This window comes from Electrophorus electricus, chromosome 4 (assembly GCF_041902795.1).
Source record: "Electrophorus electricus isolate QZ-2024a chromosome 4, ASM4190279v1, whole genome shotgun sequence".
Classification (NCBI taxonomy): domain Eukaryota; kingdom Metazoa; phylum Chordata; class Actinopteri; order Gymnotiformes; family Gymnotidae; genus Electrophorus; species Electrophorus electricus.
In genome coordinates, this window is record NC_137500.1 from 29674665 (window position 1) to 29693002 (window position 18338).

The 18338-nt window shown below is 37.4% G+C and overlaps 1 protein-coding gene across 9 annotated transcripts; it reads left to right on the plus strand.

Moving 5' to 3' along the window:
• The first annotated feature begins 4634 nt into the window (after positions 1-4634).
• osbpl11 (oxysterol binding protein-like 11) lies at positions 4635-18275 on the plus strand. 9 transcript variants are annotated; one of them, XM_027030805.3, is made up of 14 exons: positions 4635-5031; positions 5552-5620; positions 5765-5940; positions 6315-6394; positions 6477-6503; positions 6615-6803; positions 7019-7217; positions 9124-9266; positions 10554-10694; positions 10982-11432; positions 11799-11985; positions 15392-15574; positions 15968-16121; positions 16336-18275. In XM_027030805.3, the coding sequence occupies exons 1-14, from the start codon at positions 4928-4930 to the stop codon at positions 16420-16422; spliced, it is 2190 nt and encodes a 729-aa protein (XP_026886606.2). In that variant the 5' UTR covers positions 4635-4927; the 3' UTR covers positions 16423-18275. The 9 variants fall into 9 exon arrangements, with proteins under 9 accessions (XP_026886606.2, XP_026886608.2, XP_081569307.1 ...); XM_027030807.3 differs by having other exon boundaries at positions 6660-6803; XM_081713181.1 differs by having other exon boundaries at positions 6315-6343; positions 6429-6503.
• The last annotated feature ends 63 nt before the right edge of the window (positions 18276-18338 follow it).

Genomic DNA, 18338 nt, shown 5'->3' on the forward strand with positions numbered 1-18338 from the left:
TGTGTGTATATATATATATATATATGTGTGTATATATATATATATATATATGTATGTGTATATATATATATATATATGTATGTGTATATATATATATATATGTATGTGTATATATATATATATATATATATATATATATATATGTATGTGTATATATATATATATATACATTTTATTTCCTCGACTAAAGCAGTTAATGATAATGTTTATTTAAATAATTAATTTAATTAATTTGTTATAGATCTGTGAATGTGAATTATGATGTTTGTGAAGTGGCTCAGACAAGTCAGAGAAACCTCCTGAAGGTATGGAGGTTTGAGATCTAAGTATAATGGTGGTACCTAACACAGATGAATGAGTCTTTGATTGTTGCAGTTTTGTTTGAATCAGCATGTAGTTTTATTTTTAAAAATGAACTTAAGGTAGCCTATAATTCAGTATGTTTACTATTCAGTTTCATTTGATGATTTTGTCTTTGCTTGAATTCCTGGGTTGCCAAAATGTAGTTTTTTATTCTAAAATGCGCAAAGATTGTCAAACCAATGCGATACACAACACTACCCAATGCACTAATTTGAAAACCCAGATTAACTTCAGTTTTACTGTCCAATAATATAGAAGTATAGTGGTGATCAGTCTATCTTAGTGGACTATATTTCTGTATAGGTTTTTGTTTTGTTTTTACTTTTTCCCCACTCTTTGTTATGCTTTTTCTTGCAATGCATTTCTTTGGACTTGCTGTGAATGACATTAGTGATTCCTGCAAAAAAATTGCATTGTTTTTCATTGTTTTTTCACATAATAGACTACATCCAGGCAGAAGACTGAAGACCATAGTCTTTAATTGTTATTATCTCACAAATATGTTGCAAACAATAATAGAATTTTAATAACCAACATGTTTTATCATTTCTTTAGTTGTAGCTATAGCATATCTGTCTATCTATCTATCTATCTATCTATCTATCTATCTATCTATCTATCTATCTATCTATCTATCCTTTAATTTTATGTATTTTTATTTCAGTCGTAGGAGTTATTCATTAAAGTAATATTCCAGCATTCAAACTAAGATCTATCTACCATGTCTGTAGTGAATGAATGATTTCAACAATAATTACAAAATGTTTCCCTTTACTTAATGGAAATCTAGAGACAGTTGTTGGGAGTGTCAACATTTTCTTTTGTGAAACATGTATATTTGTAGTATGCTATACATTTCTTAGTGAGAAAAAAACTTTTAAAATTTGTAAAGCTTTAATTCTGTAAACATTTCTTCTTTCTAAGATTGAATTTTTCCAGAGAAAATAATATGTGGTAATGCAATACATCTTACTGTAAACGCAGTTCTGCTTGACTGTAAATGGATATTACAGAACTACATAACAGTTTTAGTAAGACATTATGTGATGTCTGTAACATCCTAAGACATTTATTGTTAGAATATTGTTAGTTTTGAATTTGTTATTTAGTGTTTTGAGTAAGCAAGTTTTCTTTCTAAATACAATGAAACATTTTGAAATTACTTCCCTTGGTAATTGACCATGTGCTTTAAATATGGTGGATACGGATTAGGTTGAAAAATTCTGGAATATTCTTCTAAACCTTTCGAAACACTAGTCATAGGGTACTGAAAACTTGTATCAAACATGGCAGCTTGCACTTATGTTAATGTGTAATGTTAGGGGCATATCAGTTATATACATTATATTGTACATGTAATTTATAACCTGGCATATTGGGACAACTGTTTTTTCCCCCCAATTCATGACTTGTAGCTTTTTCTTGGAGGTGAAGCCTGCAGTAAGAAGAGATGTGTTAAAATGATATTATGAAATGTAAAACATTAGTTTTTTCTATGAGCAAAAAAATAAGCAGTTATATTCTTAAAGCTTTTTATGTTAGTGCAGTATGGCGTTTTAATATACATCTCCTGCACTAAAATATAGTCTGAATGAACCTTCTAGTCCCAGAGGGTCATTCCTATTGAAGTCAGGGACAGGAGTTTCTATTGCACCAGAATGCCTACCTTTCCATAATTTATTTGTATTGTTTAAAGTGCTGTGAAGGTAAAGTCTGGATCACTGTGTGTGCATGTTTCATTTCTCTGTTGGACTGAAGGGTATATTGTCAGTTAAAAGTTTAGAGACTGTTGTGAACATAAGGTGCTGCAGACCCTGAGGTAGCATAGTAAAATCTTGGTATGTAGTGTCCTTTTAACTCTAGGAAATTGTCATGTTTTCTTTTAGGTGTTTGAATTTTTTGTCAATAAAAGACAAGCTAATGGCAAATGCCAACATTTTGATAACATTTACCCCCTTTATTTTTAGTATTTTTTATGTGACATAGTTAAATTGACTGTAAATCTTTCTCTTTGCCAGTAATTCAAACACATGCTATTGAGATTACCTTACCCTGAAAACTCACAGCAGACTTTGTACATATTCACCCAAAATTTATGTAAAATATAATCAGTGATGTTTACTATAAACACATTTCTATACATTCTAGGGCTTGCTTTGTGCATCACCTATTCCAGTAAAATTGGATACATTTTTTCCCATTTATATCTCAGGGTGCATTCATATATCTGTGCCCAGTACTTAATTAAAGCATATTTGAAAGCTGTTTTTTGGACACAGTTTAAACATGTTTGCACTAAATTATCTCGTCACTCGTAATTTACCACTGAAAACCCTATCTATCGCATACACTGCAGCTCAACAAACAGCCCAGGTTATTTTACAATTCATATTTCTAAATATGAATTGTTTACTTCATCAGTGATGATTCAAATCATCACCATTCACCTTATATTAAACTACAGGAATAAAAACTACAAATGAATAATGACAAATATGCCAAATAACACTCAGAGACCAGAGTTCTTGGATAAATCAACAGAGATCAACATGATAGAAGCACAGAAAGGAAGTAAATATGTGGCAAACACATATGGAGAGAAAATAAATGTGTGATAGACCAAAGAAAATTCTATGCATAAGGTATTGTACACAGTAAGCATCATCAGTTTTCTCATAGAATTACTCCCTGCTCCATTTTGCATTTTGAATAAATTCGTATTTTGTGCATTTTATATAAAACCGACAGTATGTGTATTGATTTCCTCTAGTTAATTATGTATTTTATTAGAAAAAAAAATTAGAACTGCAGCACATTGTGGAATAATTTAACACAATAAAATGTATCCCTTTTTTGTTTTCATAATAAATTAAATGATTTTTTTTAGAAGGGTTGGCTCTACCTTTAATGCAACCTGTGGTATTGGTTTCAGTGAATAACAAAAAGCATGGCACTGCACAATGTGGAAAATGTATTTTTAAGGATAGACTTTTAAAAAATTCTGGAGCCCAATTTTGTGTTTTGTTAGTGTTGTTAACATTGAAGAAATCATCTTAAAACATTTCCAAAAGATGTTAAATGTAACTAAAATGTTTATTATGATGTTTTAAAAATAAGTGATTAATTTATTCATTTGTTAATACATTTAGCTTGCTGGCTGGCTAGCATTAGTGTTGTGATTGTAAAAATGCTTGGCAAAATAAAATCTGCCAAAATAAAAGCCCATGCATAAACTTTTTTTTTTTTTTTTTTAAGATTCCAGAAAGGAAAAAAAAAAAAAAAAAAAAAGATGTATTGTGGGAAACTAACATCCTAAATAACTTTTAAAGATTTATAACATTGGTTGTAAATTCAAGTTAAAGAACAATTTTAAAAGTTTGTGCAGGTATTTTAATAACTTCAGGGCATCAGGAAACATGATAGATGGCATTTTGAAGAAAAATACGTCACAACATTAGATATTCTCTGTTTTGACTTATTTGACATTTCAGGTTTAATTCAAAATGCATCTTATTAAAGTTTTATGTATTCTCATCATCATGAAGCATCAGCAGTGCTTCATTTTCTAGCAGCTCTAGTCTGGTATACATGCCAATGTCTGAAATTCTAGTTTTTATTTATTTATCATGTTTGATGTGCTCCCACAGGCTGAAAGGCCTATATATCACATCACATGATTATGTCTTGATAAAATCCCAAAAACTCAAAAATTCTATTGACATGGTGCCATAAGATTCAGTGGTGGTTAAACAAAAAGGATGAGTGATAGGAAAAACAGAAAGAGGAGCACAGGGTTTGGAGAAGGAATGTGGGATAGGAGAGAACATCTGAAAGTTAAGTTGGGATCAGTCCAGTGAGTGAATTGAATGTACAGAGGTGTTTCTTACATTCACAACAGGTTTTGATAGAATACCAGTGAAGGTTTTCAAGAACTGGGGTAATATGGTAGCGGGATATGGAGGAGTCATGGGGGGATTATTATATATGGATGATATTTGCATACGCTATAATAACATTGGCTTTTATTTTGACGGGGAAATCAGAATTTCCCAGTGACATAGCGTTGTTTTTTTTGTTTGTTTGTAATGCTTTTTCAAAGATAAACTTTCGCATTGGAATCATTTTACAAATTAGAAAAGCATTACAAACAAAGAAATATATAACAAAGTATATAAAAATGTATATTTGTAAGATATATCTTATGAAACATTTTTAGGAAATATGCTAGCGACCCGTGCAACGACCCCGAAAACCATGTCACATGATCTGGATGGACACTTCACGTTCTGGCATGGTGGCATAGGGCTGAAAAGGGGCATACACGTTTGTTTTTTTCCCAACTACATTTATCATATTCAGACATTTGGGCATGTAGAATGGGAAAAACATAAATAAGCGCAAAGCATTCGAGGTGCATTTCGGTTCCGATAGCCGTTTATCAAGCTTAGCTTGATAGTTGGACTTCTTTTGCTACAAACACTACTAGTGTTAGCCAAACGCTAGCTAAGCTAACTCCGCAACTATCCATCTAATCTGCTTGTCTCTTGTGAGAGGCCACCGATAAATGCAAGTTGAGACAACGGCAATACGAATGTCTGAAAGTGAGGCGAAGCTAGATGTTCACGCCCAAGGGTCCTTCAGGACAAAATTAAAAAATTGGCAGTACAGGTATACGTTCAATTGCCTGACCCTATGATGTGTGATGATAGCTCTGCTAGTTAGCCTTTAGCCACCCACTCTTTCTAAGTCGGGTCCAATCCAGTCGCAGAGGGTCAATGTTTATCCGATTTTAAATGGAAGGGATGCTTTAGCGACAGTTTTGGCTTTTTTTTAGATGCGTAGCTGCTTGAGCTTGTTTATGTATGGCTACGGCCATAGATCACAATCTCTTGAGTTCAGTATTGTATTGTGTGTGTTAGCTACACAAGAGGTCAGTAACCCTTAACATAAGTATTTTAATTGTATTAGCTAACTGTAGAAAAGACTTATGTGTTGATGTAGCTAGTTACCAAGCGATAATTCACCTAGACAGTTCTATTGTCTTATATAAACAATGCACCTTAAAATATAGGTTAGTAATACTTTGTTTTATGTATAATTTAATAGAAGGTAGGTAGATATGTAGCTAAGCAGGTATGAGAACTGTCAAATTGTTAATTTTTTTCCCTTTTTTATTTACTCACTGAAGTGATCACATGGAGAATGTGGATGGGTATTTAATGAAATATACAAATCTAGTAACTGGATGGCAGTATCGGTGAGTACTTGTTCAGAACTCTCATGAAATAGACATGTTTTATTTCTGCACTGAGCTTCAGAATAACTTATGTGAGACTGTGAAGTAGGCTTATCTGGGTTTGACTGCCAGGACTATTGACAAGGCTTTCTCTACTGTCTGTAGATTCTTTGTACTCAACAATGAGGCAGGGTTGCTGGAGTATTTTGTGAATGAACAGTCTCGGCACCAGAAGCCCAGAGGGACTTTACCTTTAGCAGGTGCAGTGATCTCCCCCAGTGATGAGGACTCACACACTTTCACTGTCAATGCCATCAGCGGGGAGCAGTACAAACTCCGAGGTGATTTGGTGATTTTGTCTTTGCACTCTCTCTCTCCCATCTTCTTTTTCTTCTAACCCTTGTATCACTTAAGTCAGCTGTGTTAATGCTTAAACAACTAATATTATACGTATTCGTAACTGCAAGGCTGAACAAAGTAGTGAAACAATAACACCATTTCATATTTCCTGTTGTTATTATAGTGGAGTACTGACTTTAAAACTACTACACTTTAGCTTCTTATAAATGATTGTACTTATTACTGGAAACCGTTGCTGCCAATATTTTAAATGAATGACAATCAAGAGTGCACCTTTCATAGGATAATTATTAGTGCTCTTGTGATCTCTATAGACTGGGTTGTTATTAAGCACTTTTGTATACGGTCCTCTCAGCTACTGATGCAAAAGAGCGACAGCACTGGGTGAGCAGATTGCAGATATGCACACAGCACCACACTGAAGCTATGGGCAAGGTGAGGAAGCCTAGAGCTTCATTAACACTTCTAGTTTCTTCCTATCACAGCTCAACTCAGTAACACCCTGGCTAATTCACAGGTCCAGATAGTCTTAGTAACAGATGGGGTAAGGATCAATTTTTGGTGCTTTCTTAGTTTGTATGAAGTATAGAAATTTTTTGCCCTTCTTTTAGTGTCTGTGTGATGGCCAGTCTTACACTTTACTTTTATCCTGAAGACAAATCCACCATTAAAGACTCGCAGTCTGTCCACAACATCTCAGGGCAGTGCCAGTTCTCCGGGATCCCAGCGTCGGATCAGCCATAATGCCGGCTCCGTGCTTAGTCTGTCTCAGCTCCACCGTGGCTCCATGGCTTATGCTGGCAAGCGCTCTCTGCTGCCCGACCACCTGGTGGAGGCTCGTGAGGTGAGGCCATATGTGTGCAGTGTATTCAACATTAGTGTCACAATTTGTATTCTGCTGACTGCCCATAGTTTTAGGGCTGATGTCTTAATACACGTCAAGAAGCACATTTAAATAGACATGATCCTTAGCTGAAGGACCTTGTGTTCTCTTAATCAACGCCAGAGAACTGAGGAATTCCTGGGGTTTTTTTTGTTTTTTTTTTCTTCCATGTACAGATGATGAGTCAGGTGCAGGGCCAGCATAGAGACATGGTGCAGTGCATTGAGGGTCTGCCGACCAGCCATGGTCCTTCTCCACTAGACCAGGACCTCCTGCTGCTCAAAGCCACCTCTCTGGCCACCATGACCTGCCTCAGTGACTGCCTTCACATTCTGCACCTCCAGCAAGTGGCACATCAGAAGGTTCCTCTTGGAGGTGAGGGGCAACTGCTCCCATAATGATTTTACTTTAGACAATACTAATCCCAAATAAGCTTTACATGTCCATATAATCCTATTCATCTGGATGTCAAAGACAAAAACATACTAAGATCAATACTCTTGATCTCAGATACTTGAATATAGTTCTTTCTATAAGGGATTTTGCTGGCTTCATGGATTTGTGAGTTGACTTTAATCTTAAAGTAGCCTTTAACCCAGGTCAAGTTAAAAGGTCAATATTATTTACATAATAAACACTAAATTGGCACTGCTCTCTGGGTTAGGGGGATGACATTACTCTGTCCCCTGTCAATTACAGTGGCACGAGCCTATCTTGTGCTCACACCTGCTGGCTGTGTTCCTGTGTTGCAATGTGCAGTGGTTCAGAAAGATGCAGTGCTTAGTTTCATGTGTTTTGGAGAAGGCATGTGCGTGGCTAAAAACCCCAGGGTTGGTAGCCATCATATGATGTGAAAATTAGCTAGTTGATGGGTGGGAATTGGAGTAATGAATGAAATTGGAATTAAAATGAGGTAAAATGTAGGTAAAAAGGTAATATGAGGTTTAAAAAAAAAGCACTAAACAATAGCATGCGTTCTCTTGTATCAGAACCTTTGTATTGCATTTTCATTCCATAGGCCAATAATTTGTACTGGTTTGCAAAATGATTTTGTTGGTAACAAACACTTTGCATAGTAGCTTATGCCAGTATATGCACAAACAATTCACATATAATTCACATACTGATTGCTGTGCTCTTATGCATGATGCTTATTTAAAGAAAGATAAAATTAAATTGGCCATGTAAGCTCATTGTTAAGATTTAAATAAATAATGCAAAGCAGTTAGAGAACAGGGTAAAGTCTTATTTAAATTAACTATCAGACAGTTACTGAACACCTTAAATCACACAGTGTCTTGGACTCATTACTCTTCATTTAATCAAGGCATTTAAGATGACACCAGATACCTTCAATAAAAATAGAAAGGCTTCTTGCACAACTTAGGTTCTGTGTGTGACCTATATATGAAAATGACTTAAAACCTCAAAGAATTATCCCTTATTTTCAGTTTCATCAAACATGTCTCACTTGTTGTGTTTGCAAATCTAAATCCAAGGCCATGTTCTTGTCTGTACATTTTATGACCTGGGGCCTTGTCTAAGGATGGAATGGAATATAGTTCTATAATGAATGAGGAATTGTATCTCCCTCTGATAGGCCAGTGCAGGTAACTAGAGCTTTGAGGGCGTCACCCAAGTGAGCCGCTTGCTGGCTTCCTCAAACTGTGCTCCTGTGCTGCTGTTAAGAAACCATGTTACTAATGCATAAACGGATCTTCTGTCTGAGTGGTTGGCTTTCCTTATCTAGCACAGGTGTGCAGTTGTTTTTTCTGAATTCCTCTAAATCAGTATAATATATATACTGCAAGCCTGCATTTTTATTGAAGAAATAAGATGAGCATTGATGGCCTTCTAATTCTTTGCATTTTCAGACTTGAATTTGATCCATTTAAAAAGCATACATATTTTATACTGCCCCGAAGGGAAAGGAGTATACAAACCGGCTGATATTCAGTGAGGTGTATCGGTATTTTAGTTGCTGTGTAGCTGGAGTAAGATGAAGAGGTCAATATTTCCTCTTAAGTTTTAACTGCTTAACATGAGGCAGAAGTGGTGAAAGTAATCTTCCCACCAGCAAAACAGCAGGTCTGCAATAGACAGAGTTGTGAGCTCTCGCTAACCTCTGGGCTCAAGTTGCAAATGTGAACTTTAGGACAATTGTGAGGCGATTGGACACCTGGGATCCTAGTTGTGATAGAATCAGCCATTGGCCTGTCGCCACTGTGTGTAGAGTCTGGTGACATGAGCAGCTCTGAACAAGGCTCCGTTTGCCCTGCAGGGCCGACCATTGAGTGGCTGGAGCCCAAACTGCCGGACATCCTAAAGAATGGTGGCACCCTGGCCAGTATCACCAAAGACGGCGGCAAAATACAGGAAACGGCTCTAGAAACCATGGAAATGGACTCCTGTGACATCGCTGTGGTAGGATAGGCTTTACACTTTCCCTTACTAGATACCTAGTCCTATTTGAGATGGTGTGGCTATGGCAAATACTGACCAAAGCAACACTAGTATTTGAATTGTATTACTGAAGGTTATAGTTCTACACTTTTTAATCCCCTCCCTACCAGTCCTACTTTATGTACAGTTGTGTATTAAATGAGTTTGACTTGGACTGAAACTCCCATCAGACTTGTCAGTAAGATGAAGCTTGGATGGAGGGTGTTGCAGTAAAGCAGCATGTGGGTTAGTCAGTTACTGGAAGGAAAATGCAACACAAGAAAAAACTGCTCTTCCTGAAAGTGGTTTCTGTCAGTAGGCCTGTAAAGTGATAACACACTTCCCCACAAAAACTTGTTTACGCTAACTTTTCATCTCCTCAGTTGCTGTTGCTCTACACTTATTGCTCCATACTTATTCTAAGTTTAAGGAACTGGGTTAATAGAGCATGATCGCTGAACTTTTTTATTCTGTTGTAGTCTTAATGTTTAAAATTAGCTGGCTGATTTGGGCTTGAATGTGAATAGTCCCTGATGTCACTTGAAAGTTAGCTGAATTTGTATGAGAGGACTTGCGAGAAGTAAACACACATTTCTGGGAAGTGAATTTGTTTGAATGAGCTTGGTGGTGATTCAAGTGGTGATTGAAGCCGAAAGCATGTCTCTTTTTTTAAGCACGTCTCTTTTTAAGCACGTCTCTCATGATTGAAATGTCTCTCATGATTGAAATGTGCTGTGCTGACATTCACTCATGTTATACTGAAGTTTTATATTTTCGGCTGATATTACAGGGTTTCTTGGTATAACCATTCAGTCCCGAAAGTGCATTAAGTATACAGTGGTGGTGCGTACCTGATTATAAAACCTTTCCTTAAAAACGTTCAGATTAATCACACCTATTTTAGGTAAAATATCTGCCTAATGTTTACTGGTGAAATTTATTCTTGTGTTGATGATGAATGATGAAGGGCAGACAGTGGATACAGGGTTTGATAGATGAGTGTAATCAGTAGTGGGAAAAGAGAACAGAACAGCAATGTTAAAAAAGTACTGTATACTCGACTGCACAACTTTACTGTGTTTGCCAAGATTGTTGTTTAGCTTGTAATGTTACAAGCAAGAAGGCATTTAAATGTTTAACAGCAAGGGCCAAAACACTAAAAAGATGAAATAAAAGAATATCTCTTTTTTTTATACTCAAACATAATCTGTTTTCATCCCCCCCCAAAAAATAAATAAGTACTGATTACAGTGTTGGTGTACATGCTAGGAGCAGGAGGATATTGATGTGGAAGAGGAGCAGGAAGACTCTGTCTTGGCTGAGGAAGAGGACCTTGGAGCAGTAGAGGAAGAACGCAGCGTCATCCTCCACCTCCTCTCTCAGCTCAAACTAGGCATGGACCTCACCAGGGTGAGCAATCTGACCCAACTGTCTGCCCCACAAATGCGTAGGTGCTAATTAGGAATTTCTAAGCAGTCTGCCACAGATCACTTCACTGCTTAACAGCATTCCACGTTAAGACAAGTTTGCCTTACACAAAACGTTGTGTGTTAAGAATAATAAAAGTTATAAATGGGAAATAGGAAATATGAGTAAACAAATGTGTGTGTGTGTGTGTGTGTGTGTGTGTGTGTGTGTGTGTGCGCGCGTGCTACTTGCACCATACTGGATTCTCTGATGTGCTCCCTACCATTTAGGTGGTCCTTCCTACCTTTATCCTGGAGAAACGCTCTCTGCTGGAGATGTATGCAGACTTTATGTCCCACCCAGATCTATTTGTGGCCATTACTGATGGGACAAGTCCTATGGAGCGCATGGTCCGATTCGTGGAATATTACCTCACTTCCTTTCATGAGGGCCGCAAGGGTGCCATCGCCAAGAAGCCGTACAACCCGATCATTGGCGAGATGTTCCACTGCTCCTGGAGAGTGCCAAAGATGGCAGCATCTCATGGAGGCGTTCAGAAAGAGGGCTTCAATCCATCGGACTGCTACCACTTGCGTTTTGTGGCTGAGCAGGTGTCCCACCATCCGCCAGTTTCAGGGTTCTATGCTGAATGCCCTGAGAGGCTGATTTGTGTAAACACACACGTGTGGACCAAGAGCAAGTTCATGGGAATGTCCATCGGCGTTTCCATGGTTGGAGAGGGTAATGCTTTTTAAGATCTTAAAATCAGGGTGTTATTATTTTTATGTTACTTATTTTATCAAGAGCTTTTTTAAATAATTTTATTTTTTTAAAGATATTTCTGATTCATAGAGGTCCTAACCTGTTGCTTATTAACCCAGATGTTTAAAAATGACTGATGATTTTTTAGATATTGTTCAAATGCCTCTGTACCCATTACTTTTGATGTTAAAAAAGTTTGATGTAAAAAAAAAAATAAGTTTTTCAGTACTCAAGTTATATTGCAAATATATTGGGACAATGGTATGAATTATCAGTTGTGTGTATTTGCTAAAGTGTTATGTCATATTTCTGATATTTATTCTTGACCTTGTTGTGGGTTCTCAGGTAATATGCACCTGTTGGAGCATGGAGAGGAGTACACATTTGGTCTGCCGTCAGCGTACGCCCGCTCCATCCTCACCGTACCCTGGGTGGAGCTAGGTGGAAAGGTCAATGTCAACTGCGCCAAGACCGGTTACAGTGCGGCCATCACCTTCCAGACCAAGCCTTTTTATGGGGGCAAGCTACACAGGTCAGTGGCACATGATCAGATTACATATTAAATGGCTCTACTGTTAGTCTGCCACACTGTGTACTGTCTGAGAAAAGTAGAGCAATAAAAAAGCTCTGTTTTTTTTTTTTTCTTTTCTTTCTTGTGGTCTGAGTCTTGGACAGGTTATTGTGATGCGAGTCACAGTAATAGTGGCTACTTGATTTCCAAGAAATTATTTGTAATTACGGGAGCGTGCCTAGACTTTGGATTGGTAGATATTTGGAGAGCTTTTCACCAGCAAAGGAGCACATGTATTATTCAGGAAGACATTTAAGCTGGAACAGAGTAGATTTTTCTTTATGTTTAAAAGTGACGTCTCCCTGTCAGAAAAGTTTAATGCAGGTTTGACAAATTCATTATGAAATCACATGGAAATGGGAATGATTGTGTGGGAAGGGCCTGTGCAATCAGAATCAGAAGAACTCGAGCTGCAGAAAGGAGAAGCGTTGGAAGAATGAACAGGTCCAGGTAGAGGTATCTACACAACAAGTTTTATCCAAGCCAAACTTATTAAAGGTTGTAGGATATAGGTAAGAGGCAAGTAAATAATCTTGCATTACTAATTTAAAGATAGATCTGACAGAAATTGTAACGTAAAACAGCCCAGCTGTTTCTGAAGTGTTAAGCAAAACTATTATTAATAATATAAGCAGTAGTTATGAAGTAGACTTGATCAAATAGAAACTTTTAATTATTTTTAATATTTTAAATAATTTTTAAAAATGCTTTAAAAAGGCAGATAAGGTGACACTGTTTTGTTATATATATATATAGAGATGTGGGCTTCCACTTGGAAATCCACTTTAATATTTATATAAAGACGCCATAGTATTAATGTACTACAATATTATCTGTAAATACAGACTACAAAATGCCAGCTATCAGATTAAAGCATGCTCCCAATATAAATGATAACAGATGAGGGTGGTTTTATTCCTGGTAGGCTCCTATCAGATAACATAGACAAATTGCAAACAACTGACAGTGCATTACGGACATCTGTTACTTTTGAGTGGATGCAGTTTGCTTACAGAGCAATAAAATATTTGCAGTTTTATGAGTAAACGTAGGCTATCAATTGCTTTTTATGCAGACAATGTTTGTAATTTTATGTTATTAGAATTATCATTTCCATTTTGGTATGTGAACTATATTTAAATTAATGTAAAAGCTATTGGTACCTAGATAATGAAATAAATAAAACTATAGACAAATTCCTACAGTTATCTATAGTTCTTCCATACGGGTAGCACAGTGACTTAGTACGTAGTTAGTACTTTTGCCTCTCAGTGTTCAAGCCCCTATCTGGATGGAGTTTCCTTGTTCTCCCCATATCTGAATGGATTTCCTCCAGGGTCTCCGGTTTCATCCCACCGTCCCAAAAAAAAACTCTGAATTGTCCTCTCTCTCTCTCTCTCTCTCTCTCTGTGTGTGTGTGTGTGTGTGTGTGTGTGTGTGTGTGTGTGTGTGTGCGCGCGTGCGTGCGTGCGTGCGCGCGCCCACTGCAGTCCTCCAGGGTTCTGTGGTTTCTAATAGAGAGCATGTTGTGTGCAAACTGGCTGCCACTTCTCATCACTGTGTGTGAATTGATCATAAAAAGCTGATTTCTCCATCTTAGAGCACACAGCAACAAGTGCGTCTATCACTGGGAAAACCTATTTTTCCAACTTTTTCTATTTGTATTTTTCTCATGTTCCTTCCTTTGGATGGTTTCATCACTTGGGACTGCTACATCTGCTACCACTACTATTTTCTGCATCTTGTCCACTATCACAATGTCTGGATGGTTCGCCACTTGTTTTATCTGTCTGGATATGGAGGTCCCAAAGGATTGTAGCCTTGTTGCTTTCCACCACACTGTGCTGCCTCCCATTTGGACTTGGCTCATACACCTGTGCCTCCCAGCTCATGTCATGATTTTTTTTTTCTTTCTTCTGAAGCACTTTGCTTGCTCAGCTGATGAAGGATCTTTGCCTGAAGCATACGTTTCTCTGGAAACTGTGTACTTCAGTATAACTTTGAATCTATCTATCTATCTATCTATCTATCTATCTATCTATCTATCTATCTATCTATCTATCTATCTATCTATCTATCTCTCTCTCTCTCTCTCTCTCTCTCTCTCTCTCTCTCTCTCTCTCTCTCTCTCTCTCTCTCTCTCTCTCTCTCTCTCTCTCTCTCTCTCTCTCTCTCTCTCTCTCTCTCTCTCATATATATAAATAAATATCAAGTCAATGTCAGGCATTATCTGAATTGGTGAATTTGATGATCAAAAATAGAAATAATTCAAATAGTAAATTATTAAAATCGCATATTATATTCTAAAAGCTGATTGTCTAAGAGAGGACAGTGTGAAACAGAAATAGGAAACGGCTTGTAGCACAAATACCAGAATATTGGAAAGAAATATATATACATATTTTAATAGTGATACCAAATATTGCAGGGAATTTTCAGGGAGTATAAAATTATTTGTAGTGCCAAAGTTGCAAGAAAGTTAAATCTCCCAAGGATGGCTGAACTCTAGGGGAACCATGAAGACAAGAAAGCCATTCACATGTTTTTTATGGTTGCCCATCATTAAAACCCTGGGAAGCAATCTGGAGTCAGTTAGTAAACAACAATGTCATAAGAAGTGTGTTATAACCACCCAGAAACCACATGAATCAGACAAACATTTTTGAAACACATGGGGAACCATTATAAAGGTGATTAGGATGTGGCTGTATCCTAAATCACAACAATAAGGTTGATGCTTTCAGCAGGAGAAATAATAAAAATAGAAAAAATAACAAAGAGAAATTAAAAGAAAATGGATAAATTCATAAAATGAACAAGCATGTGAAGCAGTATAAAAGAGCTTATGATGGAAAACATGAATAGTACAAAAAAAAAAACAAGATGACAAATACCTTGCAGATCTATAAGATGTTAAGGATTTTTAAGCAGTCATCATTGCAGTAACGTTTTAAAAGCAAAAATGTAATTGTTTACATTTGAGCAAATATTACTCATTATATTCAAACAGTTGTTGCTCAGTCTTTTATTGTAATGTTTAAAGTGGTTACTGTGTTGTGTTTTGAAGCATGGTCTCAGTTGGTATTGACTGTCTAAAGAATTGTGTAGATAAACATGCTGTTCATAGTTTATCTGAATGTTGTGTAACTGATCAAATATCAGTTGCTTGATTATTTATACCTGTAGCCTTCTGATGATTTACTGGAGAAACCCATATTCTCACAATCTGAAAGCCCATTTCTGTTATTGTGTCTACCTACAGCTGTCTCCCACAATCTGTCATTGTGTTCTTTTTGACTGTCCCATGTTTCCGTCGTGAAAGCTGAGCATGTAGCTTGTAACAAGAACCCGTGTTTCTGTCACGTAGAGTGATCGCGGAGGTGAAGCATAACCCCAGTGGTGCAGTGGTGTGTCGAGTGCAGGGGGAGTGGAATGGCGCACTTGAGTTTAGCTACAACAACGGTGAGACGCGCGTCATAGATGTCACCAAGCTACCTGTCATCAAGAAACGAGTGCGGCCCAATGACCAGCAGGGACCTTATGAGTCTAGGTGAGGATAACCAATCAGATGATTCCTCTTGCAGCATGGTTTGTTATGATGTTTTTCTTATTTTGTCATCACCTTCCAGTTAAATACATAACGAGCATTAACTAGCTGTCTGTTCCAATTCAGTGTTGACTATTAGGGTATACTGCCATCCACTTTTATAGATAACTAGATAGTTATGTCCAATTAACACAAGCATAAAAAAACCAAAAATATGGTATAACTTGTCTTAATGAGTTTGTATGTCATATGTCAGAGCCTATAATTAAGACTCTTTAATTTATAATAAAACTTTCACAATTCAGACTCACAGTTTATTAATGTATTTCACATCACCCATAGTTCTACTCTGAAACCGCAGCCTCTGTGATGCAGCTGTGGGTGGTCTTTCTGCAGGCGCCTATGGCGGCATGTGACTGAGTCCCTGCAGCAGAAGGACATGGAGAAGGCCACGGAACACAAGCGCCTCCTGGAGGAGAGACAAAGGAAAGAGGAGAGGCATCGCATTGAGACAGAGACGCCCTGGAGGACCAAATACTTTGAGAGAAAAGTAAGTGGCCTCATCGATGCTAGGCTCTGTTAACAAAGAAATTCACATTTTGTTTGTATGTTGATTTGTTGAATTAGTGGAACCAACTAACTACTTGAAGGGGGAGGTTCTTCCTTAAAATTTACTGATTGTTTTTGGACAGATTGTGGGTTTAACAAACAAAATGTCCTTATTAATGATCCTAAGCAAGTTCCTTTACCTGTTCTTAACCTAGGGCGAAGGCTGGGAATATCACAAACCACTGTGGAAAACTGTCTCAGGCCAGACCTCCTCTCCCATAGCCCCTCAGCCCAACCCCTGACCCCAACACCTGCTGTAGCCTCCAGCCTGGCCCCAGGTGCTGTACTGCCCCCAGCCACTACCCCGGGGTGGGCGCTTCCACTCTCAAAAATGAAGACACCCCATGTAGACCCATCTATGATTCCTTAATGATAACGCTGATATTGAGTGAAATGCTCATTGGAGGGAAGTGGACTGCTGGTTTTACACTAAAGAGAATCAGATGTTCGTATTTTGCCTTCCTTGATTGGTATTATTTTGTATAACTTCACAGTGAATTATTCTGATCCACAAGGAGTCCCAGTGTGCACAGAGGTCTTTTGTTGATGTTGCCTTAATGGGAGTTGTGAATAGCAAGGGATTATGGTGGTCATGATAATGATGTGACAGTTATGTGGAAAAAGATTGTGTTTCAGGATACTTTATCAGTTTCTCTTGATCTTAATATAGAATGCTGTTATTTGACCACATTGTGGTCAGACGTTTTCAAACACTTGTAAAATTGATGTATTATGATTTTGATATCGGCAGAAACACAAGAAAAAGGGAGATCTTGGCTAAAATTTGGAGTTATAAGAGCCAGCATCTAGATGATGAGCACTGTCTTGTTCTTCTTCATCTCAGCTGGATTCCAGTGAGCACCTGGAACCATGATGAATGAACCTTTTAGTTCAGGTCTTATTTTGTCCTACTTTGGTTAGCTGGGTGTTGCTGGGGGAGTGTTAAGGGTGCAGTTGTATTTACTTTGAAAATGCTTTTTCCCCCTCTTTTTCATTCTCTTTCTGTCTTTTTAATCTGTCTTTCTCTCTCACCATCTCTCTCTCTGTGTGTGTCTGATGCTCAGGTAGAGGCTTGTTCTGTTTATTTGCCTGTTTCGAGAGCACGCAGATTATTAGCTTCTATTATAGACTTTTAAACAATCCTTCACTGTTACACTTTAGCAACATAAACCATTTGTTCCAGACTCCATGTTCCTTCTCTCCTTCTATCTGTATGAAATGCCGGTGAATATGTAGAATTCATACAGTATTAATGCAAATTGACAAGTTCAAACTTTCCACATTAATGTGATCTGAAATTTCAAATTGGATAAATTCCTCTCATGTAATTCTATCTCTCGACTGAAACTGTTCAGTCTGAAAGGCAATCAGATATGTTATCTTATAAATCCATATGTAGCTTGGATATGCCCTAAGCATATGCTTTACTGCAATTTTTGCAATTTTAATTTGAAAGACAGGGTGACTCTAGTTTTTGAGTCATGTGAAGCCAGCAGGTAAAATGTTTGGATATTCTTGTTTGACCGAAAAATTGATGTAAATTTTTGTTTGTTTGACCATGAATAGATGGCATGATGCGTGAACATGTGCTGGACAGAGCACAAGTTAAGCGCCTCTTATATGAAGTCACTACTTCAGCCCTGGTTGGTCTTGCTGAGAAACTTGTCGTGCCTTATTTGTGTTGGTCTTCCTCAAGTTCATGCCTGCAACACATTCTTCACCTTCTTCATGAAATGCATTTTGAATGAAACCACAGCCTGTGTACATACCTTCCCCTAGCCCCAAGTTTCCTGACAAGGACACCCAGAATGTCTGCTATCTGCTGGTCACTGTGTGTTCGAGAATTCTCTCAGCTTTCCACTCAAAAGGTTGATTTTCAGACCACAGATCCAGCCAAACCATAGGCTCAAACACACTTTCAGTGGAGGATCTCTACTGATCATGTCCAAAACAAGGCTTGATCTATGTCTGGAAAACAGACCTAAAGTGTATATCCTGCTGAGCTGTGAACTGCACTGATGTTTTAATTACACTCCCAGTAGCCTGAGAAAAGTCCTGATGAATGAACTAATAAAATTGCTAATATATAAATTCAGTTTCTGGTTTCTTGTTTAGTAATTTTGTTTGAAAGATGAATGCTGTGTTCTAGCTGTTCATT